Source organism: Sphaeramia orbicularis, chromosome 11, assembly GCF_902148855.1.
Source record: "Sphaeramia orbicularis chromosome 11, fSphaOr1.1, whole genome shotgun sequence".
Classification (NCBI taxonomy): Eukaryota; Metazoa; Chordata; class Actinopteri; order Kurtiformes; family Apogonidae; genus Sphaeramia; species Sphaeramia orbicularis.
In genome coordinates, this window is record NC_043967.1 from 12,405,234 (window position 1) to 12,430,668 (window position 25,435).

Here is a 25,435-nt window from a genome sequence, read left to right on the forward strand (position 1 = left end):
AATATTTTTTTGTTGAGCACAGGGGGACCCCAACGTGTCTTATATGCACAGAAAAAGTTGCAGTACACAAAGAATACAACATCAAACGTCATTATTCAACTCAGCATGATGAGCATCTTCAAGACACATAGAGGGTCACAACTGTTTCCTCCCTCAAGCCAAATGTGGCTCCTCTGTGCAAGAGGAAGCGCTGCTAGATGTTTGGTAGCAAGAAGTAGTCAAGAGAAGCCTGTTCTAAAGAAACCTTTATGTTTGAAGAAATGTTCATGTGCAGAAGAAGTGTTTGTGTTCAGAAGAGGTGTTGTTGTTGTGGGGTACTTGATGCGGTCCAGCCTCCCCCAGACTCTACCACCAGCGGCCCCAAGGTAAATTGAGTTTGAAACCCCTGGTGATGAAGGATAAAAAAATGATGAAGACGTGGTCAGAAATATAACGCCCGTCCACCTCATTTTCATACCTTTATTCATGTTTGTTTGCTCTGGTTTCAAAACATCACATCTCCAGTTGTATTTGCTCTATCAACATCAAATAAAAAGTGGGAGTGTTTTAAGTCCGCACTTTCAAGTGCAATTGTCCCCAGTGGTCTACATGACCGACTTCCGATGCTACAACATGTTGTGGACCCCTAAGGGTTAAATTGTGACCAGTAAGTTTGCTATTATTCACATACAGGGGTTGGACAAAATAATAGAAACACCTTTTTTTCAACAAAATATAATTTCATATGGTGTAGGTCCGCCTTTTGCAGCAATTACAGCCTCAATTCTCCGAGGTATTGATTCATACAACTTGTGAATTGTTTCCAAAGGAATTTTAAGCCATTCTTCAGTTAGAATACCCTCCAACTCTTTTAGAGACGATGGCGGTGGAAATCGACGTCTTACTTGAATCTCTAAAACTGACCATAAATGCTCAATAATGTTGAGGTCTGGGGACTGTGCCGGCCATACGAGATGCTCAACTTCATTAGAATGTTCCTCATGCCATTCTTTAACAATTCTAGCTGTATGGATTGGGGCATTATCATCTTGAGGTGAAGGTGTTTCCATTATTTTGTCCAACCCCTGTAAATCCTTCTTCTCTCCGCTCCCTCCTGCAGATCACCACGCTGATCAACCATAAAGACAAGCCAAAGAAATCGGAGCGGACCCTAGTGGCCATACACCGGGTGGGTCAGGCAGTGAGTGTGGCAGTGGGGCGTTTCGTTGCCGTCGGCGAGGCCATTGCTGCAGAAAACCAAGAGCTGAAGGATGAGATGGGTCAAGCCTGTTTTGAGGCCCGCAGAGCAGGTAAGCTGTTTTTCCTGGATCTCATTATGTACTTGTCATGTGGCTGAATTGCTGCACTTAAACTTTGTCAAGTACTTTTGTTTTGTAGGTGGCAGAGTGGCATTTACATTTTGGCTTCATGTGTATTCTGCAGAAATATGTCAACCTTAAGGCTTTTTTTTTTTTTTTAAGTGGTTGTATTTCCCTGTCATTCACATTTTATAATATTCAAGAATTGCCTGTAGTGTTGTAGCGGGTCTGTCAGTAAAACTCCAGTTATTGCCTTTTCATCAGTGTTTACTTGCCAAGACAAAGTGTGACAGTTTCATAAAGCATCAAGTATCACCTTCAGGCTTCACAGTGTTACCAGATTTGAGCAAATTTCAATTTATCTGGACAGCCGCACTGTCAAGCAGTTCTGTACCAGAGGACCTCCACAGATCTCTGAAGACACTGTTATCATTATGTTGGAAGCAAAGGCCAAAGTGCTGCTTCACCCAAGGGTGCCATATGGAGAGAGGGAATGGATGTGTCTGTTTGAAAGAACTGCACACTCTGATAAAAGACTCCTGGAGACATCATGTATCAAGCTCTTGGCAAAAAAAAAAAGTGGTTGTAGTTTTAGTCTTTAATGCCTCAAAGTTAGCCTCTGTGTTTGGTGCAAACACTCTGGATCAGATAAAACTCCACCAAGAATCTAATGTTTTTCTGGGTTGAAATCTGCCGTCTGGCTTAAAGGAGTGATATTTGGCTTTTTAAAAATGGAATTATGCATTTTAAAACATTTCCCTGTGGTCTACATAAACTGTAAATGCTCTGCTTGGGTCTGAATTCTTCATTAATTCAACTCCACAGGTCCATCTTCAACCCTATTTCTGAATAATGACACCAGAAAGGTGGTTTTGAGCGCTGGCCCTTTAAATGCAAATGAGCTACTTCAGGCCCCTCCCCCTCCAGGTTGTTGGCTGTGCTGCTCTGTCCCATTCAGCCAACAACTAAAATAAACATCATGTAAAAGATTCAGCCAGAAAAAGAATAAAACATCATAAGAGACGTATCAAGACAAAAAAACAACGTAAAAGAGGCGACAGGTGGAAAACTATATAATGAGACTAAAATGAAGTAAAAGACACAAGTAAATTAAAACATATAAGCTGTATCAACAAAAAAACACACTTGTCATCTTTGTTCTCTTGATTTAGTGCCTACTTTCATAATTTAGTTTTTGGGAGTTCTTATTCAGCTAGATGCAAATGACATAAATGGTGGTTTTTGTGATTTTTAACTCTGAATTCTTTATTTTTAGAACAATTACCAATCAACAGAAGATCGTCCAAACCAATTAAAGGAGTGATATTTTGCTTATTTATTTATTTATTTATTTAAAATATAATTATGCATTTTAAAACACTTCCCAGTGGTCTACATAAACTGTAAATGATATGCTGGGGTCTTGAGTTCTTCATTAATTCAACTCCACAGGTGCATCTTCAATCCTATTTCTGAGTAATGACACCAGAAAGGTCGTTTTAAGCGCTGGCCCTTTAAATGCACATGAGACACTTCAGGCCCCGCCCCCTCCAGGCTGTTAACTGTGCTGCTCCATACAGCCAACAACTGAACATTCTAGGCAATCAGATCAAAGTTTGGACATATTTTGGGGGCATCTGTCGCCTACATGGCTGGAGAGTCGGCATGTGACTGAAAGGGTCGCTGGTTCGATTCCCTGGACTGGCGGAGAGCCTTTGGCTGATGTGCCCTCGAGCAAGGCACCCAACCCCCCGTTTGCTCCCCGGGCACCTGACATGGTGAGCCCACTGCTCCTAGCATGCAGTGTGTGTGAGATGCATGATCTAGTGATGGGTTAAAGGCAGAAGACAAATTTCAGTGTGTGGTCCATGTTTACGTGTGTAAAACTATTACTGACAAAACAAAGATTCTGTTCTATTCTATTCTATTCTATTCCATATTTTCAGCATGGACTACAACCACTGCTGCTGACAGTTATGTCGTACTCAGAGAAATGTTCATCAGAAGTCTTGACCTTATATGTGCAAATGTTCTGACGTAACTAGTTATAGACGCAACACATTTAGCAGGAATTAAAACAGGTTGTAGAAATCCAGTCGATTTTTCCAAAATGAGGATAAAGATAGCTTTGCAGCACCTGGAGGGTTCAAATTCAAACTTTTGGAACTATTAGGGTCCAAATACACAAATAAATGAACCAAAGACTAATAAAAGTGGGTTTAGCAAAATATGACCCCTTTAAACCTTTCTGCTTGAAACTGAATCTCCTCCATTTTTTGTTTTTCATATCTGTAGTCTGAGCCCAAACAGATGCAGATTTAGGTGAATTGGAAATTAGCATTTCATTAGCCTCATAGCATAATTGCTTAAATCATACACTATATCGACAAAAGTATTAGGACACATTGAATTCAGGTATTTCTTTTCTAACAGGGGTCTGGGGTATAAATTAATAATGACAAATATGATAATACAGTTTAATATTGTGATCAATATTAGGGCTGGGTAAAAAAATCTATTTAATCGATCTTAGATCGAGTTCGTTTTAATTTTGCATAACTGATTAATAGTGGATGAGATAGATTTTTCAGAGCAGGACCAGGAGTACGCAGAAGCGTGGCCGGCTCCATCTTTCGAACCCCTGAGGAAGGCGGGGCGTCTCGTTTGCAACAGCTCTGGCGCGGAAAAGACATGGAGGAAGGGTGGGGAAAACCCCTCCTGGCCTCAACTCAAACTGGAACCCGCTGTGTGAAGGAACTGGCCACCCGGAGGTTCTCCGAGGCAAGTCGCAGAAGCCGTTCATTCTTGGAATAATAACTTGGATGAATAGTAAAGCGACAATGTCCGACCGCTACACTACGCTGCCACCCCCCCACCCCCCCCCAGTGAGCAGAAGCCACCAGCCATAAAATAGAATAAAGATGACAAAGCAGTCCGTTCTGAGCCACTGTAGAAACATGGGAATGTTTCTTATTTCAGAGCAGATTCAGCTCCTTCCTGCTGAAATGTCAGATTTATTTCCTTTCTAATATCAGTATTGATCCCAGTATTGATGTGCTGCATGACTGCGGTAGTCAAATAATCAGGTTACAACTCAAAATTGTACTTTGATATCACTAAATTAATCTGAATCAATCAATACTGAATTGAATCGATATTGGATCGAATCGTGATTAATTGATTCAGAACCTTATGAATCGAAATCGAATCGATTATGGAAATTGGCCTTGATACCCAGCCCTAATAAATATCATATTGCTTATTAATATTGATGTTTACATCTCAAATTAGCATGAACAGGACATTTTACAGCTGTAGACATGATGTGTACCAACATTTTTGTCTATATACAGTCGTGGAAAAAATATTTGACCATTAAAAGTCATCACAAACAATGGTTATGCTATCCAGTTCTAACTCCTGTGTGTATCATGTGACTAAAACAGACAGAAAAGAAAACATGGAATGCCTAAAAGCACTGTTTTTGTCAGTACAATGACATAGATATTGATGTAAGAACTGAAGCGATTTTGGTTATTATCAAGAAAACATGGAACATGGATAGATATCAGCTCTGAAATTAAACTATTATGAGCTATTTTTGTTGTTATCATTATATTTGTCCAAACAAATGTACCTTTAGTTGTACCAGGCATTAAAATGAACAAGAAATTGAAGAAAACAAGGGTGGCCTAATATTTTTTTTCTGCAACTGTAGTTTATTAACATCAATATTTCCTCAAAGTTTAATGAGAGATTTTTCTTTCTAAATGAGAAGTGAAAAAAGTAGATGGTTAGTTGTTGTGGAAAATTATTATTTACAGTCAGAGCATGAAAAATGTTTTTAGAAATTTAGAGGTAGAACATTAAAAATCATAGTCATGGATGAAAAATACAAAATCAGTGTTGAGAGAAATAAAGTAAAAACCGTCTCTGAGGCATTTTGGAAGCAAAGATAAAAATTTAAACCAAACTAACCAATGCCATGATTAGGGATGTAATGATTACCGGTATAACGATAAACTGTGGTAAAATTGCAGATGGTTAGTATTACTGTTTAAATTCTAATTATCATGATAACTGTGTTTGATTACTGCACTTTTCCAGAGAAAACGCCTATGTAAAGATCTGCTTTGATGTCAAATATTTGAGTATAGTTTTAATTTATTACAATTTTATTTGTATATACCTAATATTTGTATTCACTTATATTATATATTAGTATTCACTTTTAAAGTCTTTGAAAAGGTTCGTTAAGCATCTGTGTGTTATTTATGCGATAAAGTATATGCATTTTTCATATCGGATTTTATCTATTTGTGTTTTCTGGTCTTTCATGTTTTTATAGTAAGTTAAAGTGAAAAAATAATAGACAGATGATATAAATGAAGTTGTGCTGCAAAAAAAGATCCCAAACGTGTATAGTAAACATTTGTTTATGTAGTATATAAAGGCAAAACCAAAAGTACTGAAAAACGGACAAAATAGATGCAGACCACTAAGGGTTAATACTTGAATGTTTCTGCCAAGAGAAAGTGCATTGTGCCGATTATTTTATTTTGTTTTTTTGTTGTTGTTTTTTTTCAAAATACAACTTTATTAATTATTTCAATGTGTATTTTAGTACTTTTTGAACATTTTGTGCACAATTTCAACAATACCGCGATAATCATAATAACCGTGATAATTTTGGTCACAATAACTGTGATATGAAATTTTCATATCGTTATATCCCTAGCCATGATATTTATCACAATATAAAACTATATTATGACATTTGTTGTTATTGTTTTGTGTCCCAGACCCCTGTTAGAAAAGAAACACCTGAATTCAAAGTGTCCCAATACTTCTGTCCCTATAGTGTCATTATGCTCTGATGTTAACGGTTTGCGTCTGTCTGATAGAATATCCAGACTGAGGCCTGTCTGGATGTGTTGCAAGAGGCTGCTGTGACCTTCTGTAACCTGTTTGGGTTAAAAGTAAAGTAAAAAGAACTAAATGGAGTAAAACACAGGTACAAAGGGGTTTAGGGTTGGAAACGGTAGCGGTTTTGTTGAGAAAACAAGGTGGAAGGTGTTTGTCACTCGTCAGCTTTGAAAGAAATGAAGGTTTTGTTTGTTTTTCTTAGTTTTTCGAACACTCAAGTAACCTTTTCCTATTAACCCTTTGATGCATGAATTATCAAAACCTTAGTCAAGATTTTTTTTCCTCAGTGTTTTTATTCCTCTTTAGGTATAAAGAAAATAATGTGGTTGACTTTTTTTTTAATGAACCTATTTTTTTATGGCGTTATAAAAATGTCCACTCAACTGGACACCATGCGTTTAATTTTTGAAGCTAAGAAACATGTATTTAAAACACAATATCAGAAAGTGATATACTGTGTGAAAACTATGAAATAAAACCATTTTTCATGCTGCTAATCTGATGTTTTCTCACATTTTAACATAATGTAACACTAGTTATTACTCACTTCATGGAGATAATATGCAAAAAAAAAAAAAAAGAAAATTGTTAATTACAGTCTAATAACAACTAGCAATTGATTTGTACTCAAACATATTAGTGCAGATCAGGTTTATCAAGAATAGCAAAGTTACAGTAACTATTCTGCCCTACTAGAACGAGAAGGTGCTTGTCTAGCTTAGCAGATAGCTAACAGGTCCTCCAATAAACACCCAGGAGTCAGATGAACGTTTCGGGATATTTATGAAGGCTTTCACTTTACAGCATGAATTTTAACCTGTGAAACTGGAATACAAAAATAAAGAAAATGCACAGTATAACTGAATTGACCTCATAAAGTACACAATCAGTAATCCAAAGTAAAATGCACTAACATGTGACTTAGCATAGTTCCAGTACAAACAAGCATTACCATTTTTAGCTGTAAACATTCATTCGATGAAATACTCTTTTTAAATTAACTACAGGCACACTATGTGAACATTATTTAAACATACATGAACTTAACTGACTTACAGACATATCTTTCTTCAGGTTCCAAAAGAAGAATGAACGTAAAAGGCAGAAATCAGCAGCAACTTAAAACAGCACATGTCAGAGACAGTGACTCAGCAAAACTGAAGAACAGCAGCTAATTAACTAAGTAGCACCTCCCCTACATTCTTAAAGGGACAGTGCACCATTTCAAGTGGGGCAGCACAGTAACTTTTTGCAGTGTATGAGATGATGCATAAGTGTCCACTGTGTTGGCTGATATGGAACTAAAACAACAAAACTCATGAATATACAAGAGAAGAACTGTCCACTGGAGTGACCAGTATGCATGAAAGGGTTAATTGTACAATATATGTCATCTATATCAATCAGCAGGCTGTTATTATACTAAATATAAACAACCAAGTAACTTTACAATCTGTTCACACACTGAAATTACAAGTCATTACATTACCAAGAGTGTTTAAATAACACCAGTGATTCTTGCAGCTCTGTCTCTGAAACTATTAACATTTGTAGCCGGTGTGTTTACAGAGTGTGTCAAACTGAAAACACAAACTCTGCTTTACACACAGTTACTCACAGGACATGTGATAGGAAGGGAATTTTAGGGTCAGATCCGTAAAACAATTTTTTAGCACAAATGTTTTCTCTTTTTGTTTATTTATGTTCATTCTAAAGATTATTTTGTTGTTGATTTTTCATATTATTGTATTATTGGTACTGATTCCTCATTTACTGGTCGCTTTGTTAACCATTTTGCTCATTTTTATTTTTAATTTTTTTTTTGTTTTTGAGTTCATTTTGTCAGTTTAGTGTTTATTCAGTTCACTTCAGTTTTCCATTTATCTATTGGTGTGACATTGGTGCTTCATGTGCTTGTTAAAATTATGGTTTGTGTGTGTGATGTATTCACCCAAAACCCACAATTTACTCAAGACTCAAAGAGTTTCAGAAAAATATTTGATGTAGTTCACGGGTGTCAAACATGTGGCCTGGGGGCCAAAGGGTCCAGTCCGGCCCTTGGGATGAATTTGTGAAATGCAAAATTACACTAAGATATGAACAATCCTTTTAGTTCAGGTTCCACATTCAGACCAATTCAATCTCAAGTGGGTTTTTTATTCAGTAAAATACTATCATAATAACATATAAATAATGACAACACCAAATTTTTCTCTTTGTAAATGTAAATATTTTCATGTATTTACACTAAAACAAAGTATAATTTTGCAAAAAAAAATGTGAATAACCTGAACAAATATGAACAACCTGAAATATCTTAAGAGAAGTAAGTGCAATTTTACCAATATTCTGCCTGATACTAAATGTCTTGTGCATTTGTAGATCCAGTGTGATCTGTAAGTTCTAATGTACATGTGTAAATGATAAACTGAGGCAGAATATTGTTAAAATTACACTTATTTTTTCAGTTTGTTCATGTTATTCACATCTTTTGAAAGGATAGTTTGTAGATGTAAACCTTTACATAATGTAAATTTGCTTTTTTCGCTCTAAAACATAGAAAAAAGTTTGGAGTTGACATTATTTATATATTATTATGTTATTATTTTACTGGTTTAGCCCATTTCAGATCAAATTTAGCTGAATGTGGAACTGAACTAAAATGAGTTTGACACCCCTGATCTAGTTGAATGATTTATAGCCTGTTTGCTGGGAGGTTTTAGCCAAATAGTATCAAACACGAGGCCAAAACAATCAGGGAAAAAAAATGGTAATAAATATAACATCAGATCTCGTCACTGATATTACAAAGTGCACTTTTAAGAAGGAGCCAAAAATACACGTACAAACCAGATATCGTCATTCACACTTTGTTAAAACTTTCTTGTATCTTGACAACATAGTTCTTATCAGGCCAAACAAGGACCTCATTTAGCCTTCTACAGAGCAGGCTCGAAACAATATCACACAGGATAAGAATTTAGACACAACACCGTGATAATAGGTTTATGTTTAGAGAACCAGCATGAGCAGCAAAGCGTTTAATCCTCACACTGCACTGATTTGTAAAGACGGCTACAACTCAGGGAAAAAAAAAGGGGCTGGTGGGAGGAGGAGAAAAGACTGATGAGAAAACGTGTGTGTTTGTGCAAATAGAGGTGAAACGTGGTGGTGTTTATGTGTGAATCCAGCCTCAGTGTTTGGATGTGTGTTGCCCGCTGTGACTAATTTATTCCAGTTCTCACTTTCTTCCTAGGGAGGTGTTTTCACAGTTTTCTCTTGCACTCCTTCTGACAGACACTGTACAACTGCTCTCTGCTAAAAAAGAAGACATTTTATTTTTTATTATCTCCAACCATTTTTTAAAAATGATGGAGACATCTTGAGGGATGAAAAAGAAAGCCTTTTTTTAGAGTCGTTAAGTCTCCTGGAAAGAGAAGGGCTAGTTAGTGAAGGACTGACATTTCTCTAATACCTAGCTGCAGGGAGAGTTTAATCAGGCAGGCTTCAGCCTTGTGTGCTATAATGAATGAAATAAAGACAGGCTGAAAGCAGTAGTTTAATTAGATGCTACCCATCATCAGAGCGGCGGGGAGATGCAATAAGGCAGGTCAGTGCAGCCGATCTGTGCTGGATCTCTGTCTCTGTCTGTTCCACTCAGCGTCTCGGTGTCATTCTCACATTCACTTGCTCTCAGTCTCGCTTTTTCTTGATCCCTCACAAAGATTACACCTCAAGGGTAAGCTGGAGAAAAGTGCAAATATTTAGGAACTTTTAACATGTCTGTAACACAATAATAAGTGCATACAGAGGAGAAAACGGGCTCGTGGTATCTGTGTTGAATGCACTAGAACGCAGGGGTCAAACATGTGGCTCGTGGATCAAAACCGGCCTACCACAGGGTCCAATCTGGCCCCTGGGAGGAATTTGTGAAATGCAAAAATTACACTGACAATACTAGGCCCTTTTCCACCAAAAGCCCAGGAACTTACACTGAACAAAAATATAAATGCCACACTTTTGTTTTTGCTCCCATTTTTCATGAGCTGAACTCAAAGATCTAAAACTTTTTCTACGAACACAAAAGGCCTATTTCTCTCAAATATTGTTCATAAATTTGTCTAAATCTGTGTTAGTGAGCACTTCTCCTTTGTCCTTTGCTGAGATAGTCTATCCACCTCACAGGTGTGGCATATCAAGATGCTGATTAGACAGCAGGATTATTGCACAGGTGTGACTTAGGCTGGCCACAATAAAAGGCCACTCTAAAATGTGCACTTTTACTGTATTGGGTGGTCCAGGGGGGTCAGAAAACCAGTCAGTATTTGGTGTGACCACCATTTTCCTCGCACAGTCTTCTTCATGAATTCTCTGAAACAGCTTTGGAGATGGCTTATGGTAGAGAAATGAACATTCAATTCACAGGCAAAAGCTCTGGTGGAGATTCCTGAAGTCAGCATGCCAATTGCATATTCCCTCAAAACTTGTGACATCTGTGGTATTGTGCTGTGATAAAACTGCACATTTTAGAGTGGCCTTTTATTGTGGCCAGCCTAAGGCACACCTGTGCAAAAATCCTGCTGTCTAATCAGCATCTTGATATGCCACACCTGTGAGGTGGATGGATTATCTCAGCAAAGAAGAAGTGTTCACTAACACAAATTTAGACAGATTTGTGAACAATATTTGAGAGAAATAAACCTTGTGTGTACACAGAAAAAGTTTTAGATCTTTGAGTTCAGCTCATGAAAAATGGGAGCAAAAACAAAAGTTGTGCGTTTATATTTTTGTTCAGTGTATTTACCAGGAATTTATTTGGGGTAAAAAAGTTCCTGGTAATTGCGTCTCCACCGCACCCCGAAATTCAGGGTAATGTATTCAAATCAGGTTGATGATGTATGAGGGAGCAGTAACAGAACCTGTAGTCCAGTTCATGTACATTCACAAACTAACCTCTAGCAGAGGGGTGTCAAACTCATTTTAGTTCAGGGGCCACATTCAGCCTAATTCGATCTCAAGGGGGCCAAACCATTAAAATAATAGCATAAAAACCTATAAATAATGACAACTCCAAGTTTTTCTCTTAACTTTAGTGCAATAAAAAACATTAAATTATGAAAATATTTACATTTACATACCATCTTTTCACCAAAAAGATGTGAATAACTAGAAAAAAATGGTAATTTCTTCTGGAAAAATAAGGTAAATTTTAACAATATTATGCCTCAACTTATCATTTGTACACGTGCATTACACACAATGTTACACAAACGTAATATTTTTGAAATTTTAAAGTTTGGACTGTATAACTAAAATAAGAATGTCTACAATATTATGTGTCAAATTATTACAGTCTACACTCGTTAAACTGCCTGCCGTTATACCGCCATTTTCGCTCACCGCCGACCAAAACCATTGCACATAAATCCCCAATGCATTATTCCATTAGCTACCGCCATTTCCGCCTATCGCCATCCGCCAGCCCAGTTCCATGCACAAACAACACTTATACCATTGATTTCCCGACCGTTATACCGCCAGCGTGATTGCCATCGAGTACACATAAATTTTAACAATGCACTGAAACAAACGCGCCAGATGCTGATCGCGACAAGCTACGAGTAGGTCTACGGAACGGCCACCGTTCATTTATCACAGAACACTCAGTAGGTCAGGATGTCGGGAAGAGGACGTGGGATTAAGCCAAAGCCTCAAGATGATGGGGTGTCATTTCCCGACACGGTATAATAATGCTTAAAATGTTTCCCCACTTTAAATGATCCCTTACAACATAACAGAATCAAGATTTATTTAGAAACGCAATTAGAACGGGTTAACGGAGGCAGCATAGACATCATATCGTAAAGACATGCACATTATGGACGCAACCCGTTGTAACGCCATTTTCGCTATACCGCCAATTTGGCCGTGAACGGAAGTTGGCGGTATAACGAGAGTAGACTGTAACATAATTTACAAATCTGACCTACAAATCCACAAAACATTTAGTAACAGACAGAATATTGTTAAAATTGTACTTAATTTTCTGGTTGTTCTCATTTTATTGTGAGGGTTATTAGACTATTATTTTCCTTTAGATCACATTGGGCTCAAACCAGTTCAACACCTTTGACTGTTAATATCTTTAGTATAATTTTTTGCATTCCATAAAATCATGCCATGGGCTGGATTGGAACCTCTGGAGGGCCGGTTTTGGCCCATAGGCCGCATGTTTGACACCTGTGCTCTAGCACAATAAAATGACACAGTACTGTAAGTGGACAGTTTGGGTTTAACATTTTACTGGTTGTTGAATCACTTAATCCATCTGAAATACATTTTAAATGAAGTTAACCATCATTACAGATCCTTCATTTGTATTTAAAAATGGTAGAACATGTATTTTCAACTTCTCATTCCTGAAACTAAATCACATCTAACTTTAAGTGTGATGGATGGTTCTGTTTCATTTCTACTGTTTTACAGATATAGTCCAGGTTCAACCCTAAAGTCAGACACATTTACTCAAATGCCTGCATTAAATTTGACTGCATATTACTTATAAAAGTACTTATACTCTAGTCATATTTTGGTGCCTTGTAAATGAGCAGACAGTATTAGGTTAGATTTTTTTTTTATTAAAAATTTAAACCAAACAAAGGGTGCAAAAAAAAAAAAAAAAACAAGAAAAAAAAAACAACTGACAATCAAGAATGTCAAATGCCGTGCTTCCATTACATGGTACTGGCTCGACTTGACTTGGCCTTTTTGTATTTCCGTTACAAAAAGAGACTGGAATCTGGTACCCGGCACTAGTTTTTTGGTATCACCTTCACCGAGGTTCCAGGACTGGGGAATAGAGGTGTTAGAAAATATCGGTTTTGCAATATATCGCGATGTTTCATTTCGCAATACTGTATGGATATGAAAAAGTACTGTATCGATATTTTTAGGTATTTATTCAAATGCAGATATGGCAGAGGTTCATTGTTGTTTTTTAGTTTTCTGTATTGTTTATACTTATTATTATTTACACTGTTTTATTAAATAATGGTTATTTGAAGCATCCTAAAAGCACTTTTTATTGTCTGAGAGGCAGATGGTAGTTCCTTTGGAAACTAGGAGAATTAGAAACATTCTGTGATATAACATTAGATCCTGTTCTGATCAAATAAAAACGTGTGTAGTATCTGTACGTATTTCTGGTGTAATTCAATTTTTCCAGGATATAATTAAAAAAAAAAAAAAAAAAGAAACAAGCAAAAAAAATCGCCTTTGTAACAGTATCATGATCGGGATATATTATATTGTGATCCTAGTATTGTGATTTGTATCATATTGTCAGATTCTTGCCAATACACAGCCCTACTGGCGAACAGATACTAAAAGGTGATGTGTAAATACTGCAGACCACTGATTGGTCAGAAAGTTGTCTCTGTGACCCACCGTTTTACAAAAAACAGATGCAGAAGTTGACAGTAAATATGGCGTTAGGTTAATCCACATGATGACAGCCTGGAAAACTACACCATGGTCGGTCGAGGAGGGTCAGATGTAAAAATTCAGCGTGAGCTTGATGAGACAACATGCAACGAATGAGTTTATCAGCAACTCTGAGCAGACGACATGGAAGTAATGCACTGCATCGCTATGACAACCAGGTACTCTGAAGTCTGTAGTATCCTGTAATGGAAACAGTCTCCAGGAATAGGACCTGGTAGCCGAGCTGAGCTGGTTCCATATAGTGGAAATGCGGCAAATTTTTTGTCACTTTTGTTCAGGTTCCACATTCAGACCAATTTAATCTGAAGTGGGTCAGAGCAGTAAAATACTATCATAGTTACCTATAAATAATGACAACCCCAAATGTATGTCTTTGTTTTAGTGTAAAAAAGTAAAATTACATGAAACTATTAACATTTACAAACTATCCTTTTCACAAAAAATGTGAATAACCTGAACAAACATGAACAACATGAAATGTCTTAAGAGAACTTTACCCATATTCTGCCTGTTATTAAATGTTTTGTTTATTTGTAGATCCACTGCGATCTGTAAATTGTGTTAATAATAAGCTATAAGATAATATTGGAAATGTACATGATGAGGAAATATTATCACATTTGTTAATGATTGGGTTTGTAGTAAATAAAAGTGCATGTAAATATTATAGTTTATATTAAAAAATGTTGATTATGCAGAAGTGATTGTGTGAGGTGACTAAAAATATATAAATGTGAATGGTTTGTATGGATGCTTTGTGTTATTGTAAAAATATATAGAAAAAAGTGTATTAAAGCAAAGGATGTGGAATTAATTTAATTATCAGTTTGTAAAGCACCGAAAAAATTGAGTTTGACCATGCTGTATGGTTCTTTACCTGAATCTATGTGCTCGAAATAAAAACTACACTAAGCACTAAATGATAAACTGAGGAATATTATTATTAAAATTACACTTATTTTTTCAGTTATTCAGATTTTTAAGGAATCTTTGTAGATGCAAACATTTTCACTGTTATTACCTTACTGGTCCGGCCCACTTGAAATCATACTGGGCTGAATGTGGCCCCTGAACTAAAATGAGTTTGACACCCCCTAGAATTTAATCTTCATACTCATATTAAATGCATTGGAATAAAAACTCAAGACACAAATACTATAACTGAGAACGTGTAACTTGGGCCAAAATCAAGATGCATTATTTCTAGAGTCTTTGCACTGGTAAAATAATTTATTTTTGTATAATCATTAGTAGGGGCTATATGGCTTTATTATTCAGAAATGTGATCAATAATTTATGACCAACTATTTAATATTTATCAGCAAATAGATTTTTTTCCTGTCTAAATCGTGCCTTTCTCTGCTGCTGTAAATGAACAGTTCTCACAGAGGTTCACCGACACACCTGACATGAGTAAGCATCTCTTTATGTTACTGCAGCCGCCCCCCCACCCTATGGAACTCACTCCCACAAAACATCAGGAACTCAGACTTGATACAAAACTTCAAATCACTACTCAAAACTCACCTGTTCAAACTTGCATTTTCTTGAGCCTCTTTCTTTTCTCTCTGTTCTTTTTGTTTTGTTTGTGAAGCGTCTTTGAGTGTCCAAAAAAAGCGCTATATAAGTGTGATGTATTATTATTATTATTATTATTATTATTATTATTATTATTATTATTATTATTATTATTATTATTACTGAGGCTGAGAAGTATTATAGAAGTGTAACTGGAGACATAACGGGAAAAAAAAAGTGGTTTAAGGTGAGGTTAATATATATAATTTATTATCATATAATGTGTATTAGAGATGCACTGATACCACTTTTTTCCAGACCGAGTACAAGTACTTACATTTGAGTACTTGCCGATACCGAGTACCGATACGAGTATTTAACTAGAAAAGCACTCGGAGAGCGCAGACCTCCGCCAAGCGCAAAAATTCCCCACATAATCGGTGATACAAATCCTACATTTATTTTTACCTCTGCCAAGGAGGTTATGTTTTTGCCAGGGTTTGTTTGTTTGTTTGTCTGTTTGTTTGTCTGTCCGTTAGTGTGCAACATAACTCAAAAAGTTATGGACAGATTTGGATGAAATTTTCAGGGTTTGTTGGAAATGGGATAAGGAAGAAATGATTAAATTTTGGTGGTGATCTGGGGTGGGGGGGCCCACGGGGGGCGCCACTGATCAGCCTTGGCGGAGGTCTGTGCTCTCCGAGTGCTTCTAGTTTAAAATAAAATCCGCCTTCTGGATCAGATCCGGATCAGCCTTTGAAATGTGATAGAGGACCCCATTGTCAATTCCTGAGTTAAACTTCATGAGTTTTGGTCAATAATTAAGCGAGATATCGGGAAACGAAAATTTTGGCCCCATTTACCACAATGTTAACGAAAATTTCAAAGTGATCCAGAATCCAGGATTTCTTCCAGATCAGCCCCAAAAGTTAATCATTTCTTCCTTATCCCATTTCCAACAAACCCTGAAAATTTCATCAAAATCTGTCCATAACTTTTTGAGTTATGTTGCACACTAACGGACAGACAGACAAACAAACCCTGGCAAAAACATAACCTCCTTGGCGGAGGTAATAATCCCATTCCAGTTCTTAGTTCCTTTTGTAAATGTGCTTTATTGTCGTTGTCATTAGTCTGACTGGAACAAAGTGCTGCTACTGACATTTAATGTGTTGGAATGAGCGTTTCTCAATTACTCCACCAGGGGGCGCTGCTCTGAATTAACCATACTGGACAAATACCACGAAGAAGAGTAGAGTTTTTTAAGAAGAAAGTCAGTAATAACAAACATGGAGACGACAGAGGCAACACTAATGTGATACTAATATTGTAGCGTTTTCACTGGTAAGGTTCAAAAGCGAAGTTTCAGCAGGAAGAGAAAAGAGAAATGAGTGATAAGTTTGGTTTTCACTTCCGCTGGCGGCGGTCTGCACTACTCCGTACTCTTGGTGGTTCCTGGTGGTATTCTCATTCTGGGTACTCATACGCCAGCACCTGGAAAACAGAAAACAGATGGAATGCACGCAGAGGACGGACAGAACACTGCGTCCGTATCTGTCTGTGTCTGTAACGTTACTGTCAGTCAGCGTTACTTTTATCACCGTCATTTATTTTGAAAAATCTCCACACTCTTCACACTCCACACACATTATTCCACCGCCGCGTACCTGCTGCACTGAACTGTGAATGTCACATGGCCGTAAGTGGTATCGGTGCATTTGTATCAGATTACTTTTACGAGTACACACACTGAGTATCGGAGCTGATGCATCCCTAATGTGTATTATATTAGATGATTATGAATACTGTAATATGACATACAGTGAATATAGTGTAATATATCATGTGGAGTAATGGAGTGCTTTAAGAATGCGGCTATGAAATATGATATGATAAATAGGTTATTGTTTTGTATGTGGGGAGTACAGTGTATTGTATTGGTCTACTTATTGTCTTATTGTAGATTGTATGTAGACGTGTATAATATGGGTTTGGTCTGGAGGCTCGGACAGACGTTATTTTTGACTAACACACTGACCCATGGAGATCCACGGGTTCAAGATGTGGTAGTTTTTGTGCTGTTATGTATTTGTGCATGCTGTACCACATTTGTCCAGCAGTCACCGCCAAAGCATTCTGGGTATAGCAACAGGACTGTAAGGCTATTGTATTCTAAAATTACTAATATCTCCCAAAATATTGGTCCTATCAACTTGTTGTTTTCACTAGTCTGTTCCTTGACCAAAAATACATAAGTATGATAAACTGCAGCAGTCAGCTCTGTCTGGATTTTGTGTGAACCCTGAGACACACACATACACACACACACACACACACACACACACACAGACCACTAGGCTTTTATAATATAGATATATGTAATATTTTGTGAGAGTTATTTTGTGGAGCTCGTATTAGGCTTTGTGGTCAGTAGATAAAGATGGGTTAAGGGGGTATATAAGCTGTACTTCACACTGCTCCTTTTTGTTTTTTGTTTTTTTTTGTTTGTTTTTCTTTGTTATTTTTGGTTTTAAATGTTGATATTCAATATTAAAATAAACCAAACCAAGGTTCAGGCCTGTTTATATTTAATTTTCTAGTGGAAAAAGTTTGTGAAAAGGCCAAATGTTTCGAGTCAAAAGGAAACCTCAGGGTTCCTACACAAGTATGGAAAGTATAGAATTTTATTTTTATAAATTTCCAGGTCTGGAAAAGTATGGAAAATGGAAACAAATGTATGGAAAAGCATTCATGTTTCCGAGACTGTTCTATTTTCTAAAACAAGAAATGGATCGACCTGTTTTTTTAAGACGCTTGCTAGTGCAGCTAAAATGTTTGTGTGAGAGCACATGCAGTTGGCTATGCATCCCATAAAACATTTGGGCAGATTGACAAGTTGAATGCCCCGCCTTCTGCTCTCATCCTCCTCCAACCCATTTTAAGGCCCGCCCAGGTGTTGTAAAATTTCACTCCTGCAGATGATGTCTACGCACTGTTAGTGAGTGAGCCGTTCAACATGCCTTGTATGATCGTTGGCAGAACTCATAATGGGTAGATGGAAATTCTCTGACAACTGGCTCATAAATCCCAAATATAAAGACTGGTTGGAATTTTTTTTACCAAGACATCTGGAAATTAGGGTCTGGAAAAAGTATGGAATTTTGAAATTTCGAATGTGTAGGAACCCTGAAACCAAGGTTATAATTGTTTTGGATTTTTCATTATAGTTTAGTTTAATTTAGTTTGGACTTTTTATTTTCTCTAATTCAGCTGGTTTTAATTAGTTTTTAGAGCAGGTTTGCCAGTTTTTATTACGGCTAAAATTTACTTAGGGGGTCAAATGAGTGGCCATTCTTGTCAAAAAACAAAAGTTGTAAGAAATGCATAGAACTGTGTTGAAATAATGCTAATCCATTTGTGCACAGACTACTGATATTATTTGACAGTAGAAGCTATATTTTCAGAAATGTTGGATTTTGAATAGCACGTGTATGTGAAAACTTTTGCTGGTGGACGGACGTGACATTACCCATGACGCTCTGGTCAGTACCAGTACTTTATTAGTAATAAACTTATATACTTACTATTGCTAATTCTCCTCTTATTCATAAATGTTAGTATTGTGGATCTAAAACAATAACAGCTGACACAAAAACACAAAATGCGTCAGTGGACGGATGTGACATGGTTGTTACAGATCCCATCATACTGATGCTCTGCAGCCATGTCACCGTTTCCACTAATGATCCCTGCGCAAAAACTAGGATCAGAATTATTTATTGTATAGTTTATCATCAGACTAAAGAGTAAATAACAATATAGAATTGTTATTTCTTTATAAAAATGTTTATTATTAGAAAACTGTTGATTTAAAAAGTGACATGTGACATTTTTAATGTATGTATTGGCGTAACATAAGCAGGATGGATCAGCACCATACTCCATATTGAACCTGTAAAAATAAAACGTGATATGTAGGATAGAATCTTGTAAGAAAAACTGGGGAATCTAAAAGAATAGAATATTTGTTTTTCAGGTAAATTCAGTTCAAATATAACTTGGCCATTTGTGACATGAAAATGTAGCATTAATTGTGATGAAATTGGACATTTTTGAGCTGAAAACATAGTTCATATGACCATCAACATGTTGCAACAGAACTGAAATCCTGTAAATTTGCAGAACTTGCATTTACCAACACAAAGTTCCTTTGGGGATTCACTTATATTGATTTCTTATGCACAAAGACACAAATAAGACCTCTAAGCACATTTCGCCGATGTTTTCATTTTTTTTTTAAATACTTAGTTTTAGTTTAGTTTTAGTTTTTTCATATCTTTTATCATCCTCGCAGTTGTATTCAAAGAATTACAGGACTCTGCTGCTTCCTCCGAACTTTAGTCTACATGTTCCAGGTAGAGTGGGGACGAGAAGCTGACTCTAAACGACAAGTGACGTGGAGTGATGGACCGTGAAGTGCCGTATGGTGCCGCCAGCTAAAACTGCTCAAGCGAAATAAATCGATTTCATATCAATCTGACATTGAAAAAGACGAAAACGAAGGGAATTTTATCCATAATTTTTCTACATTTAGTTAGTTTTGTAAACAGACAATACAGTTTCAGTTAGTTATGTTTCTTTTCTTTTAATTATAGTTTTTATTTATTTCAGTTAACAAAAATGTTTTTTCAATTCTAGTTTTTTTCATTTCGTTAGTTTTCATTAACGATAATAACCTTGCCTGAAACCTGCCATATTAGACAAACACATATAAAACTGTAACATCTCAATTAGGGATGTAATGATATGAAAATTTCATATCATGGTTTTTGTGACCAAAATTATCACGGTTATCATTATTATTGCGGTGTTATTGAAATTGTGCTCAAAATGTTTCAGAAGTACTAATACGCACACTGAAATCATTTAATAAAGTTGTATTTTGAGAAAAAAAAAACAACAAAAAATAATTGGCACAATGTACCTTCTTTTGCAGAAACATTCAAATATATTAACCCTTAGTGGTCTGAGCCTATTTTGTCTGTTTTTCAGTCCTTTTGATTTTGCCTTTATATACTATATAAACAAATGTTTACTATACCCATGTTTGGGATCTTTTTTTTTCAGCCCAACTTAATTTATATTATCTGCTTATTATTTTTTCCACTTTAACCTACAATAAAAACATAAAAGGACAGAAAACACAAAAAAATATATAGAATCCGATTTGAAAAATGTATATAATTTATTGCATAAATAACACAAAGATGCTTAATAAACCTTTTCAAAGACTTTAAAAATATAAAATAAAATATAAAAATATTAGGCATACAAAATTCAAATTGTAATAAATTAAAACTATACTCAAATATTTACCATACCATACCAACTTTATTTATAAAGCACTTTAAGAACTTTACAGCCGGCCAAAGTGCCGTACACCAAACATAAAACAAGGGATTAAATAAGTAAATAAAACTAGTGAAAACACAGGGTGTTAAGCGGGCTAAGAACAAGAAAATACAAACATCATAAAACAAAGACGAATTAAAATCTATTAAAAACAGCATAAAAAAAAAACCAAACATAAAATTATTATTGTTAAAATATTTGACATAAAATCTTTACATAGGTGTTTTCTCTGCAAAAGTGCGGTAATCAAACACAGTTATCATGATAATTAGAATTTAAACGGTAATACTAACCATCTGCAATTTTACCGTGGTTTATCATTATACTGGTAATCGTTACATCCTTAATCTCAATAGGGGTGAATCATATTAAATTGTGTTCCTAATTGCTTTATAATTTTTTTTTTCTGTATCAGATTATTGGTGAATGCATTGAGGTGTGTATCAGATCGGCCTCAGTGAGAGAGAAGCACGTCCTTACAGTCCATATTTGAGGAATGAATGTGAAAATGTAGAGGAGCGAGTTGGCCCAGGCCTCTGCTTTCCACTCATGCTGTGTCATGTGAATAGAGATTTGTTTGTGAACCAGGCCTAGATGTTTTAACTGGTTTGCAGAGCTGGCACCGAAAATCCGCCTGTCGGTTACAATCAGCTCTCCAGTGCAGCAGCTTCTTTTAATGGCCCACCCAAACCACATCCACGGCCAAGCTGCATGACACAGTAGAGACCCCTGTCCGCTGCCCCCTGCCTTCCCCTCACTCTAGATGAGTCTATGGTGCATCTTTGTTGTTCAGTTCGTTCAGTCAGTCTGTTGTTTTAAAATGCAGTATCTCAGGGATGCAGAACCCCCCCGTCGGCTCTGAGTGTGCGCTATAATTGATGGTGTTTTTGAAGGGGGTGAGGGTGTAGGGAGTTTGAATGGACTCTAATACAATGCATGTTATGGCGTCTGTTAGTAGACTGATGTTAAAATTAGAAAATCAAAATACACACCCCTGTTACATGGGCGCTGTTCACACTGTTACATGTATGTTTGCATTGTTTATGCTGTTACATTTGCACATTTTTATGCTTTTATATTTTTAAAATTTCACCCTTTCGTACAGTATATCTCTAACTTGTACATATTTTTCGATTGCACTCTGTTTTATATTTAATAATTATCTCCGCCAAGGAGGTTATGTTTTTGTCGGTGTTGGTTTTTGTTTGTCTGTCTGTCCGTGTGCAAGATAACTCAAACAGTTATGGACGGATTTGGATGAAAATTTCAGGAAATGTGGAAATGTTGATACTGGCACAAGGAACAAATGATAACATTTTTGTGGTGATGGGGGGGGGGGGGGGGGGGGCTGATCTGCCTTGGCGGAGGTCTGTGCTCTACGAGTGCTTTTTTAGTTTTTAATATTGTGGCTGTATCTTTTGTGTTGTCATTTAGATGTAAGCGCACTGTTGCTGGCAGAGACCACCTGCCATTTTGTTGCGCAACTGGTGTAATGACAATAAAGCCTATTCTATTCTATTCTATTCTATTCTATTCTATTCTATTCTATTCTGTTCTGTTCTAATTGGTTCTGTTCTAATCAGTTCTATTCCATTCTATTCGGTTCTGTTCTAATTGGTTCTATTCTATTCTAATCGGTTCTGTTCTAATTGGTTCTATTCAATTCTGTTCTATTCTATTCTATTCTGTTCTAATCGGTTCTGTTCCATTCTATTCGGTTCTGTTCTAATTGGTTCTATTCTATTCTATTCGGTTCTGTTCTAATTGGTTCTATTCTATTCGGTTCTGTTCTAATTGGTTCTATTCTATTCTATTCGGTTCTGTTCTAATTGGTTCTATTGTATTCTATTCTATTCTGTTCTGTTCTATTCTATTCTATTCTAATTGGTTCTGTTCTAATCGGTTCTGTTCTATTCTATTCTATTCTCTTCTAATTGGTTCTGTTCTAATCGGTTCTATTCTTTTCTATTCTATTCTAATTGGTTCTGTTCTAATCGGTTCTATTCTATTCTATTCTATTCTGTTTGGTTCTGTTCTAATTGGTTCTGTTCTATTCTATTCTGTTCTATTCCAATCGGTTCTGTTCTATTCTATTCTATTCTATTCTATTCAAGGCTGCCAAAATCAACACGTTAATACAGATTAAACCATTATCATGATTAATTTGATTAAAAATTGTAATGCAGTTAACCCATCTGCAGCATGGAATGACTCTGAACATCTCCGTCAATGCATTTGCGGCAGTTTGTCCAAGTAGAGTTAGCGTCACACATGCATAAATGGGTGGTTGATCCGGTAGTGACAGGCAGCAGAACCAACCCATTGGCCCTCTGGATGGAAGTATGAGGAAAAAAAACCTAAGACGGAACAGTCAACTGACATTAAGTATTATACACACTCTGCAGGAAGGAGGTTTCTTTTCACTGAAGCACCTCCAGCTTAAAATATCAGATTAACCCGAAGCATGTTTAGTCAGGGATTCTGCTAGCACTTCGACAAATACGTTAAGTGCATATTTATTCCCTTCTTTCTTGAGTCTGTTTGCTCTAGCATAATGAAACATGGTTTAAAATAGATTAAAAATGAATATTTAATTGAAATTAATCCACAGCAACCCTGTGATTAATCTGATAAAATTGTTTAATTGTTTGACAGCACAAATTCTATTCTATTCTATTCTATTCTATTCTATTCTGTAAGAAATGTAAAATCTTGACAAAAAGTTGCAAAATATCAGATTCTGTCAGATGTGACTCTACTGCTCCACAGAGAAGAGTAGGAAAGTGGCGTCTTTAATCACAACAGCATGAAATAGCATCAGGTCACACATACAGCATTTATACTTTCTGTGTTTTCATTTTTACCAAAGGTAGGGAATTGTAGAACAAAGGTGTCTGTTTTCAGATTTTGGTGTTTTTCCTTCTGATTTCAGCTCCTGCAGCTTTGATCAATAAGCACAAAACTGAAAAAATAAAATAAAATGAAGGCAAGACTGCATGCTTTTTGTAAATCTGTTTCTGTCTTGAGGTGGGTGATATGGCAAAAAATATCATATCATGATTAAAAAAAATGATGATCTCGATTTTATCACGATTCTTTACACTGATCATTGAGACTAATTTGCAAGTTTCTGAACAGTGCAACCAAACAATTTCCTCTATGTAAAACATAGCCCTAAAAGAAAACAAATAAAACACACCATTTAACCCAAAGAACCTTCCAGAACATTTTTAATTTAGTTTGTGCAGTTTTGTTTACCACTATTTACCATTTTCTATACCATGTTAGAATGGCTTGAAACTTGGTAACAAAGGCATTTTTTCCACCAAAAATGTTAGAGTCCATGGTAGAACTTCAGACATTTCCACAAAAGCAATGAAATACATGTGGCACCTTTTCCAATAATTTATGTCTGAAAGGATTAGGAAGAAGCCGAGCTTATATTGTCCAACCCCAATTTTACATGACTCGGCTTATCAGCTAATATATACTTAACACCATTCAAAACGCACAGTCCAAACATGTGGTGTAATTTCCAAAAAATGATTTGCTCAGGTGCCTATTTTGTATATGTTGCTCACAAGATTAGTAACACAGCAGCTGTTTTTTTTTTCATTCCCGATGCGTGCGACGTCGGCATATGGACTAATTGTTTCCTGTTCAAGTGCTCCAAGCCTTTGAAAACGCACAATTCATGCACGAAGAGGGGTACATGCAGAGGGGGGAGGGACAAATGGCAGTTGAGTTTGATAGACATATCACCGTTCAATCATTTTGGTTGGGCGCTCAAAATGATTGGATGGTGTTTTTTTTCAGTCCTGTCTGTTCCACAGGTGACTTTTTTTTTTTTTTTAATTTTTACGTTAGAGCATTTAATTAATTGGTTGTAATCGGGGTGTGAAGGGGATTTTAAGCAATACAGGGTGGGGAAGCAAAATTTACAATGAACATTTAGTTGTTTTTTCTCAGCAGGCACTACGTCAATTGTTTTGAAACCAAACATATATTGATGTCATAATCATACCTAACACTATTATCCATACCTTTTCAGAAACTTTTGCCCATATGAGTAATCAGGAAAGCAAACGTCAAAGAGTGTGTGATTTGCTGAATGCACTCGTCACACCAAAGGAGATTTCAAAAATAGTTGGAGTGTCCATAAAGACTGTTTATAATGGAAAGAAGAGAATGACTATGAGCAAAACTATTACGAGAAAGTCTGGAAGTGGAGGAAGCAACAAAAAACGTACCAAAGCTTTTATTAAAGCTCTCAAATCCAAAATCCTAAAGGATCCAACCAAATCCATGAGAAAAATGGCAGTTGAACTTGAGGTAGACAACAAGAGCGTTAGAAATGCAGTAAAATATGATTTGAAGATTTAAATTCTCATGACTTTCAATAAACTAATTGGTCATACACTGTCTGTCAATCCCTGCCTCAAAATATTGTAAATTTTGCTTCCCCACCCTGTGAGCAAAACTATTACGAGAAAGTCTGGAAGATACTATTAAAGAAGAATGGGAGAAGTTGTCACCCGAATATTTGAGGAACACTTGCGCAAGTTTCAGGAAGCGTGTGAAGGCAGTTATTGAGAAAGAAGGAGAACACATAGAATAAAAACATTTTCTATTATGTCCATTTTCTTGTGGCAAATAAATTCTCATGACTTCCAATAAACTAATTGGTCATACACTGTCTTTCAATCCCTGCCTCAAAATATTGTAAATTTTGCTTCCCCACCCTGTACAAGTGCTTCAAACCTCTGAGAATGCACAAT

General features: G+C 36.3%; 1 protein-coding gene across 1 annotated transcript in view; it reads left to right on the plus strand.

Moving 5' to 3' along the window:
* Positions 1 to 25,435, plus strand: part of ctnnal1 (catenin (cadherin-associated protein), alpha-like 1) — a 237,406-nt gene that overhangs the window by 113,914 nt on the left and 98,057 nt on the right. Inside the window, exon 2 of the mRNA XM_030147833.1 lies at positions 1,100 to 1,289. Coding sequence (XP_030003693.1) covers positions 1,100 to 1,289 — 190 coding nt within the window. The remainder of the gene's footprint in view (positions 1 to 1,099; positions 1,290 to 25,435) is intronic.